Source organism: Sceloporus occidentalis, unplaced genomic scaffold (genome assembly GCF_023333645.1).
Source record: "Sceloporus occidentalis isolate IW3139 unplaced genomic scaffold, rSceOcc1.0.p SCAF_6, whole genome shotgun sequence".
Classification (NCBI taxonomy): Eukaryota; Metazoa; Chordata; class Lepidosauria; order Squamata; family Phrynosomatidae; genus Sceloporus; species Sceloporus occidentalis.
The window spans coordinates 83,688,287-83,700,876 of record NW_028316986.1 but is presented as its reverse complement, the minus strand read 5'-3'; the positions used below and the strand labels follow the sequence as shown (position 1 = coordinate 83,700,876).

At 37.0% G+C, this 12,590-nt stretch overlaps 1 protein-coding gene across 6 annotated transcripts in view; it reads left to right on the top strand.

The window, feature by feature from the left end:
- The window catches only part of STXBP5 (syntaxin binding protein 5), a 160,273-nt gene extending 150,200 nt beyond the window's left edge, over positions 1-10,073 (top strand). For all 6 annotated transcript variants that reach the window (XM_089530231.1, XM_089530227.1, XM_089530226.1 and 3 more), the window contains 2 exons: positions 51-271; positions 2,318-10,073. In XM_089530231.1, coding sequence (XP_089386357.1) covers positions 51-271; positions 2,318-2,359 — 263 coding nt within the window. In that variant the 3' untranslated portion in view covers positions 2,360-10,073. The remainder of the gene's footprint in view (positions 1-50; positions 272-2,317) is intronic.
- The last annotated feature ends 2,517 nt before the right edge of the window (positions 10,074-12,590 follow it).

The window sequence follows — 12,590 nt, the reverse complement described above, 5'->3', positions numbered from 1 at the left end:
CAGAAAGACATGAAACATTTGGTCATTGTTTGTTTCTTTGTCATGGCCAGTTGGAGAATCAACAGCTGGGAAAGCATCAAGAAGTCTAGCTCAGCATATTCCAGGTCCTGGTGGTATAGAAGGAGTCAAAGGAGCAGCATCTGGAATTGTTTGTGAATTGGCACGAGCCAGAATAGCATTAGATGAAAGAGGACAGAAGCTAGGAGAACTGGAAGAACGATCAGCAGCTATGTTAGCCAGTGCAGATTCTTTCTCAAAGCATGCGCATGAGGTAAGCTAGTCTAAAGTTTCAATGTGGTTGTATTTTTAAAAGAGAGAAAGAGTCTCCTTCAGTCATTGGACATATTTGGATATCACAGTAAACCAGAGTTTCACAGGAATCTTGGCTTACTGTTAGTGGTATATAGGTGCTTGCTGTTGGATTCAGCTTGCAGCAAGTGTGTACAACCCCAGCATGGAGCTATCTCTCTGACTTTTCTCTCCCATAGCACACCAGAGTAATTACCATATGGAAGGGAACTGAATTAGTTCTCTGGCTTGTCAGGGGAGAGGCAGGGAAGAGATGGAACCTGCCAGATTCACACATCATGCCAAACAAGCCATGGGCTAAAGGTATTAAGTTTTTTCAAACATTCCTGTTGCAAGAATGAGCAATTATGCAGGAATATCCACCACACTAGCTTGTTCATGGGAAGCTGGAATTGCTGCCTGCTGTCATGTGCAGACCCAGGCACTCCCTTGTGCTTGAATGGAGCAGAATTAGAGTTGCTTCTCTGCAATAGAATATTCTGAGAACGATGTGTGAAATTCTTAATATGTGGCCCAAGTTAGTCACCTGGATCTTTCTAACTTCATTTGGCATCGTTACTGGCTCACTAAAATGCCGCTCCTTTTTGAGCTGGCAAAAAGCCAGCTTTTCCCACCCCGCCATGGTTTTATGGCACTCCTGTGCCTTGTAAATGCCACACCACTGGAAGACCCCGAAGCCAGCTGCCACGTGGACTGCTAGGCAGTGTGAAACCAGCTTCCAGGCAACTTGGGGGGGGGGGGGTGTCATGCATATGCCACACCCCTGAGCTGGCTAGAAGCCAGCTTTTCATGCCAGTTTGTACCAGACTTAAGTCACTATGATGGGACCTCCTTTTTATATGACCAGATATTACTTGTTACCTCTCATAGAAAGCCCCTCATCAATGACATCTGCCCAGCAGCCACCCTTTATACACTTTCCCTAAATGTATAGGGGCTAGGGTCCCAAGTGTCTTATAAGTTTACTATTTTAGGTAGTGTGTTTGTCTGTGCCTATATGGTATAGAATTCACTTGGACAAAGGCTTCTGTTACAACAAATAAACACTAACTTTATTGAATAACATCTAGCAAAAATGTAGCTTAGATAGAATAGTTTAAATGTGGTATGGTTACATTAATATAAAAATTGCAGGCATTTCTCAGTTTCCTCTTTACAATCTCCAGTATACTTTTTCAGCCAGTCAGTATCCTCCTCTGACCATATTGAGACCCTTTGTCTCTTTCTCCATTTTCTCTATTGTCTTGTCAGAATACCACTCTGACTTTCTCTGAGATTCCCAGTCTCACCCTCTCCCTAGAACTCTCACTCAGGAACCTCCTCTGGACTCAAACTTTCCCTCAGCTCCATTCCCTTCAGCTCTCTCAAACTCTCCCTCAACTGAACTCACAGTTACTCGCTCCTTCCTTTTATATCTACTCCTTCCCCCACATCCTCTCCCCCACAGTCAGCCCGAACTATGATTGGCTGTCAGGAAACCCAGTTTCCCCAGTGACTCCATCACAGTCGCTAATTAAGTCACAAAAACTCTGTGGCAAAACACAGCTGTTTATAAAGCCCCCCCCCCCCCGTGCTCCTTACCTTGCTGCACTGAGAAGCCCACTATTGCCATGGAAATGGGGCACCAGGCCACATGAATGCAGCTAGTCATTATCACATCAGACATGGCAGTTGGGGGAGGGTTCTCAGTACCAGCAATAGCATGTCAAGGAAAGGGGCGCATGCCAGCAGTTGGTTCCAAGTCGGTGCTGGGATGAGTGTGTAAACACCTGCTCATTCCCTCACCAACCTAGGGACTGACCCAGGTGAGCATCAGGGCCAGAATAGCACAGTCTCAGCCAATTGTATCCTCACCTGTCTGCTCAGCCTCTTAATTTATACTGATGTTAAATCCTGAAGAGTTATTCTGTTGTTCTTAGAACTGTTCCTTGTGTCTAAAGTATAGAATTAATTTAATTTTCACCCTCATATCTCCATAACTATGTTGTGCTTTTCTGTTTTGTTGTAGATGATGTTGAAATGCAAAGATAAGAAATGGTACCAGTTCTGACAAAACTGCATCTATATAACTTTACCTTGAAGAAAAATCTTCTTTTCATTAACTTCTGCAGGACCAGCGAACTGGAAGGTTGTCAGCCAATGGATACTGATATTTCCTAGCACAAATTACACACTGTTTACCTCAGTCGTACAGCTTTAACTGAGGATAGTTATATTTAAAGCTGACACCCACATTGTGTGTGTGTGTGTGTGTGTGTGTGTGTCTTACCTGTGGGCTGACTGAGAGCTTGGGAACAGAACTGATAAAGAGAACACATGAACAGGACAAAAAGGAAAATTAGGTATCAGATAAGCAGGGGCAATGCAGGATCTATCCTGTATTAATATTTCATATGCCAAAAGTTTTTGTGCTATTGTTGTTGCTGCCAGTGTTTCAACCTCATATAGGAGGCTGCAATAAATCAGGGGTCCAAGAGCTAGAATAAAGCTGTTCAACTTACAGGACTACTAATAACTGATCTACACCTTCCCTCCTTAGAGCACGTCATTATAGCTACTACTGGAAATGACTGCTGCCAGCTCTGTGGTCTGATAAACTGGAAGTACATTGGCTCCATCCTGAGTCTATACATAGTTAACATGCACATAGTTTCTCCTTGGACCCCTGATCTTAATATTCTTGTATTTGTATCATCATACTGTTGCTGTGTTCAGGTTTCATGACAAGGCATGGTTTATCATGATGAGAATGACGCAGATTAAGCCTTGGAGTTGGGCTTTCCCCCTCTCTCACCCTCATTTAGCATGGCAAGGAGGAGTTTAAAGGTTTTCTTTTCTTTTTTTTAACTAACTTCAGCTTCTCATTTCGTCCAAAGCCAGCAAGCTGTGTTCATTAATGCTAAACTTCTATTTATTTGAAACCAGTCTATTTCTTAACTTGAAAGTGGCTTGTTTGAACAAACCATGTTAAGTTTATCCACAGTAGGATGTGGATATAATACTAAACTGCAGTTAAACGTAAGTGACAGTCTCCAATTTTGTCATAGCTGCACAAGTAGAGGAGAGCGGGAGAGGGATCATATGAGCCCCAAAATTTACTGTAGTTTATTTCTGCCATAATAAACCATGTGAATTGTGATGACTGAAAGCAGCCAATGTTAAGTGCAAAACAAGAGTATATGTTTCTTTTGCATTGTAAAAAAAATATACAAGTGATTGAACTGCACATCATGCTGGAAGTTTTCATTTGTGTTATGGCTGTTTAGTGTGTAAAGTTTTTTAAAGTCTGTTATAATGAGAAAAAACATTTGTCATCTTTCAACCACCTATATTTTTTTATTTTCCTGAAAATATGGTTGGGCCGGTTTATAAAAATCTTTTAAAATGATTATGAGTTAATTCATGCTGTACATATTCTTTTGTGTGTTTAACAGAATGTATTTGTGCAAGCACTTAAATAAGATCTATCAGATATGTAGCCAGCTTATATACCCAATTAAAATATAATTCCCAGGTGAAATGGTCTTGAGTTCAAGTGGTGTTGGACTCTGAGATATAACTTGATGATAATAGCAAGCATTCATAAATTGTGTTAAATGAAAGTAACTTCAGAAATATTTCAAATATATTTAGAAGTCAAAACCTCTCAAGACAGGAGTTGTCTCCAGAATCAGGTGCACATTTACTTAGAAGGAAGTCCTGTTGATTTAAATAGACTTTTCTTCCCTGTAAATGTCCTTACATTCACTGCATGAAATACAAAATAATTGTGAAGTCAGGGCAGATGTTTTTCCCCAAAGAATAGCACTCGAAACAAAATGTTGACTTTGATGTTTTACTGATTCAGCAACTCAGAGATTCCTAAGTAGATTTATGAGATGAAGGATTTAAGATGTGCCAAAACTGAAGCAGTATATTTTTAGGTAATAAAGGCTGCATCAAAGCCATAATGTAAGAAGAATAAGAAGGATTTATTTTTTAAAAAATTAAAAAGATAGACATGTTTGTCATGTTGAAAGCTGGGAAAAGTGATTAATCTGTGATAATTTTCAAAGAGCCTTAACTAGTTTAGGCTTTATATGTAAGCAAGTGCCAGTATGTGGCTAGGCAATGTTTAGGTTTTATTTTCCTGAACTTGATTGTAATATGTATGCGCTGAATGGATTTCTTGACTTGTATGTGATAAACATAGACTGCAGAATGAAACTTTCTGTTGTGTTTTCAGCAGTGGTATATAGAAGTTGCTTTTGCTCAAAACAGATTATTTGGTTGACCTTCACATTGTGTATGGTGCCATCTAGACTGAAAAAAGTAACTGACTGGCTTTGCACAGTGTGGTGGTTTAAATCAGAAAAACTTGTTTATAAATAAATTCAATTTAAACCCCGTTAGATGAATGCAGTTAAGCCCCTACAACAACCTGATTTCAGCCAGAAGCCACTAGGGTCAGTGGAGATAGACTTGACTAGTTGAAGGAATATTTGACTCTCCTTTCCAGTTATCATTTGAGGTTACACTATAGCTCATCTGCATACATCATCATGTGAGCTCCCTGCAGTACACTTTTAGTAAGTACACTTGTAGTAAGGTACTATGAAATCTGATTGACTATCTGGAAAGCAAATTCAGACGTTTCAACTTTATGATGCCTTGAGCTTGTAGAAGTAATGTTGCTGTAGGAAACATTTGAATTGGGCCTAAAGCAAGTTGCTTAGGAACTAGTTACTTCTTTTTAAAAAAAATTCACATTCTGTTCCCCTAAAATCATAAAATTGTTTTTTGTGGTAAATTACGTAAGTCGTATTTCCTTATATAAATACACTGAATGGGATGCGTAAACAAAATATTAAGAATATGGTAAGTGATGTGAACATTAAATCATCAACATTTATATCTGTTTGTTGTAGTTGCTGTTCTTTGTGCATTAAGCAATTTCATGTTTCCAGTGCTAATTTTTCTTTTGTGTCCAAAGACATTGTCCAGCCAAAAACAAGCATCTTCAGGCTACACCAGTTTCAGATGAAGATATTTAAAGCCCATGCTAAAACAATATCCTAAAGATTTGTCAGTGCTTATCTTTGGCTGGATTGTGTTTAATACATAGATTTTACTTGCAGTCAGAAGAACAAGACCCAGTAAATTGAATTAATACTGACTAGTTTTCAAAAGGTCCTTCCATTTTACACAGAGCTAAAAATTAGATAAAATAGTTACTTTGGCCACTCAGGAAAATGGCCAAAATAAGCAAATTCTATGATAAATCAATAATTATTGGCCTCAGTGTTGCTTTCTGTAAAACAATGGAGTGATATGTTCTTTTTGAAGTTATAACCTCATTTTGAGATAAACGACATTGAGCTCAGGATGAGTAGCTGTTTGAACACTAAAGTATTTGACAAACAACAGCTGAATATCTATGAGAAAGGATGATCTCTGATTAATTTTAAGAAATAATAAATAAAATAAAGAATCAGGAAGCCCATGGAAGCACACATGATGTGTCAGCAAATATCTGTTGTAATTTGTATGTATTCTCACATTTTGTACCATAAATAAGTGATTTGGCTAGAAAATATCTGAAGTAATTGGGCTTGGTAACTAATTGTGCCATTTGTCCAGTTCTGTCAATTCATTGGTTCAGCAGTGTTAATCCAACTGGAATACGAGACAGTTGTATTTGTAAGACAGTTAATTTTGTATAGTTCCTTTCATGTAGTTTGGGGGGAAATCACTTTCATCTACTTTGTTGGCATTTCAGTCTGTGTTTGAGAAAACTAGAATAAGAATAAGAATGTGTGGAGAATTTAGTTTTTAAAAACAGTTCTGTAAACTCTTCTGTGGTGTATGTGTTCTTTTTGGAGGCCTCCTGTGATTTTTCGTCAAATTGGTTTTGGATGTTTTTCATAGTGATGTGCTGAATCTTCTCAGGGTTTGAATTTTTACATAAAATGGGGGACTTTAGGAGTGGGTGAAGCTTCCTGCAAGGGCTTCCCATCTTTTTTTATCAGTTTGCTGTTCACAGCATTACAATTCATTGCTCTGGCTTTTTAAAAAGAGAGAGGGAGGGCAGGAACCCCCACCCCAGTAGGTTTAGCCTGTAGCCAGGTTTGGCTAGGAGCTTAAGCAAAACTCTTTGAGTATGAGCTTCTGATCCATAGGCTTTTCCCCTCTGGTTACCAAGGTAATTTCCCTATTTATGAAGAAGACTATTTTAATTGTGCTGAAGCAGCAGTTAATAGGAGCTATGGGCATAGTTTCAATAGGGAGAGAAAACATGAGCGTATTGTGAAGCTTGGATGGGAAATTCTGAGGTTGTCAGAGGCAGGCCATGATTGCAGAGGTGACAGAGTGTGGGAGGGCAAGAATGGATTTGCTAATTTTTTTGAGTCTTCATTGATAAAAATAGCAAGATGGGAAAGCATGCTTTGTAGTGGGAGAGGACATTCGGTTATTTTTCTTTTTATTCTAGCACTTTGACTTGTGTCCTAGGAAAGCCAGAATCATATGCCAGTAACATTACCAGCACTTCTGCAACAGGTATGATCATCCAGATGAACTGTTGTTGATACCTCTTGGATAGCAACATTATCTTCTCCCACACAAATGCACCACCTTCTTCATACCTGGACTGCTTTTAGAATTATGAAAAAATATTGTAAAATTATATTGACATGTGGAATTCACATCAAGTGCTTGTTTTAGCCTCTTTAAAAAGCAAGGAGATGCAGATTTTCTTGGGAGTAGAGTAACTAGGTCAGAGCTTCTGGTGCTTGGGACTAGAGGAAGCATGTGAAATTAGGAATACCCCAAACAGAACAGACTCTGTGCCAGCAATGATCCTTCTTCAATTACATTTGTGTAATGATCAAGCAGCTGATACTAGGTCAAGGCTCACTTCATGATAGCAGGGTGGAGTTGTTGCCATTACTTCAAAGAAAAAAGCGTCTATACACAGCCTAGGTGAACTATTTTTTTATATTGATATTATATTGAAATGCAAACAAACTGCTGCTACTTGTCTTTATGTAATGTTATCATGTTTAATTACAACAAACTAAAGACACGTTTCTTTAGTTAGAAAACTGCCAAATTGTAACTTCTGAATGTTACTTAATGTAAATATTTTGTGAATTTCAAGCAAGTCTGAAAGTGTGACACCATTAGCCTACCTTATAGCTCATTAGGTATAAAGTAACTAATCTGATTTCCATCTGTTCTCTTTGTATGGTTTTATTACACATACAGCATTGACAATACTGTATTAGAAAGCTATAGCCAAAGGAGATTTTTTTTTATGCAGCAACTTTTCCTTTTTGCTTTCCATAGCACTGATCTAATCTGAACTGTAAACTTGAATTTCTTTTCCCTGCACTTTAAGTAAGGCAAGTTTGCATATTTTATCCTTTTTAACAAGAGTTTATAATTGATTTATCTATATATATATATGATAGTTTAGGAAGTTCCTTTCAGCAGACTGCCTGTCTGTACACAAAGAGCTGTGCATCCTCACAGACAGGCCCCTTGTGGCCAGGGGCTTTCTTCTGAAGATGTGGCCCTGTAGCTTCCATTGAAATGAACAAGCAAGTAGAAGGTACAGGAACTCCACATAGGTGTTGGAACTCCAGTGTCAGGATCAAACTGTTAGATCAGGAAAATTCATTATAAAAACAAAATGCATTTTCTTAGCATTTTTTTAATTTTTAAATTACTGAAACACTTTCAGATTTGTTTAATGATCAACCCAACTTGTAATGTTGTCCACACTAAGATGCAGTTTGGTTCAAGGGAAATGAATGAGAGCTAAGCACAGGTAACCATGGCTGAATTACAGCCAAAATGTTAACCTATTTATACATAATGCTATAAGAATATAGTTTATTATCAAATTAAGTATGTATATGTAAACTCTTATTTTAAATAAAACTTGTATTAAGTTTGTCAAAGACCTTAATGTATATATGATGCATACAGAAATCAATTAAACTTATAATAAAACAAAAATCTCAAGATGAGATAACAGTAACAAATTAATCCATCATGATTGATTAGATATACTACACAGTAACAAAAGGAGTTATCTGGTTTAACTGCTCCAAAATAAAAGTATATATATATGTACACACCATTTGAACTGCAAAATGGTTTGCAATAGCTGCAGCTTGTGCGTAGGTATTTTTTATAACTCTTGCATTTCATGAATATATACAAAAATCAAAATTTTCAGGTATTTTCTTCAGCCTTTAAAAATAAATTTTCAAAAACTAAAAGTGAATACCATGTATTTTTATTTTATTTTATTTTTTGTCAGTTGCAGATTTCTTTTTGTATTTTGATTTTCTGGTTTCTGCATATATTTTACATTCATTGTTACTTGTCTTCAGATTGTTTTTAAAAGTATGGTTGATGAATTGTCTTATTTGTTAGTGTTTAGACACATAAGAGTGAGAATATGACTGCACTTGCAAACAACTGAAAAGTGCTCACTGTTTGCATTTGTTTACTGTGCAAATTCTCAGCTGCATTTGTTTCCCCAGTCTAGATATTTATTCGTGAAGTAGTGTGAATTTCATTTCTTTGTGAGAGATTGTGATGTTGCTGACCAAAAAATAATAATAATAAAAATAAAAAATCTGTGTAATGAATTTTATACTTGGGGCTGGTGGCTGGCAAACAGCTGGAAGTCCAGTACATGTGAATTACCCGTACTTAAACATTGTTTAACCCACATTAACAACAGAACCAAGAAAGGGCACATGGATACTACTATACATGTTTCCTATAGAAATCATGTTTGCTTTTATTCCACATATGAGTTTAATTTCTGGTTTTCAAATTAATATCAGGTCGACTTTTCATTACAGAAATCAACAGTGCAACTAAATCAGTATTAGCAATTTTTGATAAAGCACTCTGAAACTGACCTTTCATACTTTAAGCTACTGTAGTATATTTCTTCTTTACCCCTATACTCCCTCTATTTTTTTTTTTTAAAAACCATATACTTACCAAAATTTTGATTTCCTCATCCATGGAGCTACTATAACATTGGGTAATGCAAACAGGGAAACTGTTGGATGTTAACTCCCTTTTTTTAAAAAAAAAAAGTGTAAATAAAGTGTACTTACATTATGTGAACACAGACACGCCACAATTCGTATTGGTTAGACCTAGGGTGAACATGCTGCTTTTTGGTTATGCTGTTTCATTATGCAATCACCATTGGGGGGGGGGAGGGGAATGAAGAACATTGGTACAGTAAATGTTTCAAACATTACTCATTGGGTAAGCATGCTTAATATAGGCCTTCTAGCTTTATAAATATCTTAGTCCCTGTACATTGTGTCCTTTTCAGTTTTATTTTTCTCCTCATTACCATTTGTTAATTTCACTCTTGCAGAGCCCCACTATGTGTTCTGAAGATGAAACTGGGAAATGCATCTTAGGATAGGGTTGCAAATTCATCTGTCTACCAATATAGTTTCGTATGAACTGCAAACCATACTGTTACAAATGGAAATGTTAGATTGCATAGTTATTTTACTTAATGTACTTGATCCTAAACTATGTCATAACATTAAAATTAAGTATGGGATATTTTTGTAAATAAAAATACCTGTGCAGCTGGTATTTTAAAAGGAAAAATGTACTATACGTTAATGTTTCAGAAAAAAAATTGTTCATATGTGTATATGAATGTGTCATTCTGCTGAAGGGCTCTGACTGGGCAAAATAAACTATTCAAATCTCTCCTGAAATAAAACAAACCTTTGTTTTTGCTTCATATACATTTCCTCCCTCTAAATGTGGTCTGTGACTGATGATGTCTGCCTTTCTTAGTGATCTAGGAAATACACAACCTGTCTCCAAGATCCTCTATATCAGCTAGTGTGTTTAATGCCCATATTTAAAACAGATCTGTTTGGTTTTCACTTTTGTTGGCTCAACACAATCTTACAAGAGGTCTTGTAGTAGTAATTAATAATGAGAGAGGTGATGGTCAGGATAGCCATTTGTGTAAGCCAAGAGGGCTGCTCCCCACTATTGCCATTTATGCCTCCCATGCTTCATACTACACTGTTGCACATACTCCAGGACTTTCCCTTGGTTAAAGTGATCTGGGAAAATCTACCCCATTATTCTGAAATGGTTTTAAATGCTGTTTGAATTTTTCACACATGCCCCTACATTTTCTGTTTTATGTTATGATAGACTTGCATGAAAATCCATTAAAACAAGAATGGTTAAATATAATGATACCTTTCCCTGAAAGTCATTCAATCTTTTTTAAACCTAAATGTTGGTTTATTTGGATATAGCTTCAGAATCAAATTCCAAAGCAAATCTTGTTCTTCTAAAACATTCTTCAATCAATATTGCTACTAGCCCATTAAGTAATTCACAGATTAGAACAAGGTGTATTGCTCCATAAAGCACTTGTTTATGTCTTAATTACTCATCACTCCATTTATTGTGTGTACTTAGAAGTCCCATTAGAGTGAGCGGAATTTGCCCTGAAGTAGGCTTAGATAGCATAGCTTTACTGGTGTACATATGTCAATACCTATCTTGAGGATGTTGCCACAAGTGTCACTTGAAGATGCATTTTAAGTCATGGGTGATTCAGAAGTTATAGATGGGATTTGTGAGTTTCTTCTTTTCAGTGTTACATTCTCAAGGAGCTTCCACCAAAGGTAGTCTCAATTTGTTAGATAATTTCAGACATTATGACTGCCATATAGAGGCCACTGTAGAATTTTTAAAATGCTTGCATACCAGGTTCTCCAGCAGTTCAGTGCACCATGCAATGGTAAAGCAATAACAGAAATCTAAGTATAGTATCTACACAGTCAGCAACAACAATAAAAACAAACAAATTCAAACCACATCAAAGACAAGGTTCAGTCAGATGGATGGTTAAAGAGGCAAGTTTTAAAACCACTCAACAGACTAGAGTTCTAGAGTGGAAAGGAAATTTTATTCCCACAGCAGATCACACAATTTTGATTTACATTTATTTTTGTAACTCCTGTTTTTGTTTTCACTTTATTCTTGGAGAATTTGGGTGGGTGGGTTGAGTGTGTTTCTCCCCTGCTACTGAGGCGAAATAAAGCCAAAGGTATTTCTGTTCAGCTTTGTAGTGCTGTGGATGGAGGGGGTGTTTTTGTTTGCTTAAAATGTTAAATTGAGAGGTTTGGAGACTTTGGGATATCCTGGGGCTGCAAAAAGAAGGCTGGAGATTACTTTCCTAGATTCCTGCCCCAGGAGAGATTTTCTCCCTTCTGCAATCAGTGTGTCATAGTCTTCTACCTATAGCAGTAGAAATTCTTTGTCTCTATTACTGTCTTAATATGACACAAAGATAATGAACAACAAAACTTACTCGCTAATTAGAGTTGACAAACAGGCTGCTATGAGAAAGCAGTACTCAAATGGAAGTGCACTTGCTCTGCTTTAAAGCAGGGTTGGGGATTATCCAGATCTTGTCAGACTACAACCTCAGCTTGTCTGGCCATCCCATTACGCCTACAAGCTGCTAATTTGTTTTCAGACATAATTCAAAGTGGCCATTAGGATCTATAAAGCCCTCTATGTCCAGAATCTGAAAGACAATAGTTCCCTATATAAGCCTGACTGGGATTCCACCACTTTTACAGAAATGTCTGATGAAGACACATGAGGGGGGGCCTTCTCAGTGGTGGCTCCCAGGATGTGGAACTTCCTCCCATGGCAGGATACATTTGCCCCTCTACTTTCCTGCTCACTGGCATTTTTTTATTTAGGCTTTTTGCAAGTACTATATATACTCATGTATAAATCTAGAAATTTTAGTCAAAAAATTGACCCAAAAAACCTGAGTTGACTTATCCACAGGTCAGTACAGGTACTGTAAGTATTATATTTTAACACTTATTTGAAAAAAGGAACTATCCCCTGGTGAAATGCAAAAATATAATCTGTCCTGGAATCACTGACACACAACCCCCACCCCTCAAATTCTCTCATCCATCCAGTCTTTATTTTGAGCAAAACAGCCTGCTAGAATTTGTAAGTTATTTGGCATTGTTTTCCTTTGCATCATCCTTTACATCCTTTGTTACATGCCCCTAGGTTTTATCCTTGACTTAGCCATTTTGACCACAAAATTTACCCTTGATTTATACATGAGGTTGACTTATAGTCAAGTATATACAATAACTGCGAGTTGTGCTAAACTAATGTTTTAACTGTGTAGTTAATTTTTTTAAAAGACTTTTATCATAAGCTGGGTGTTTTTTTTTTAA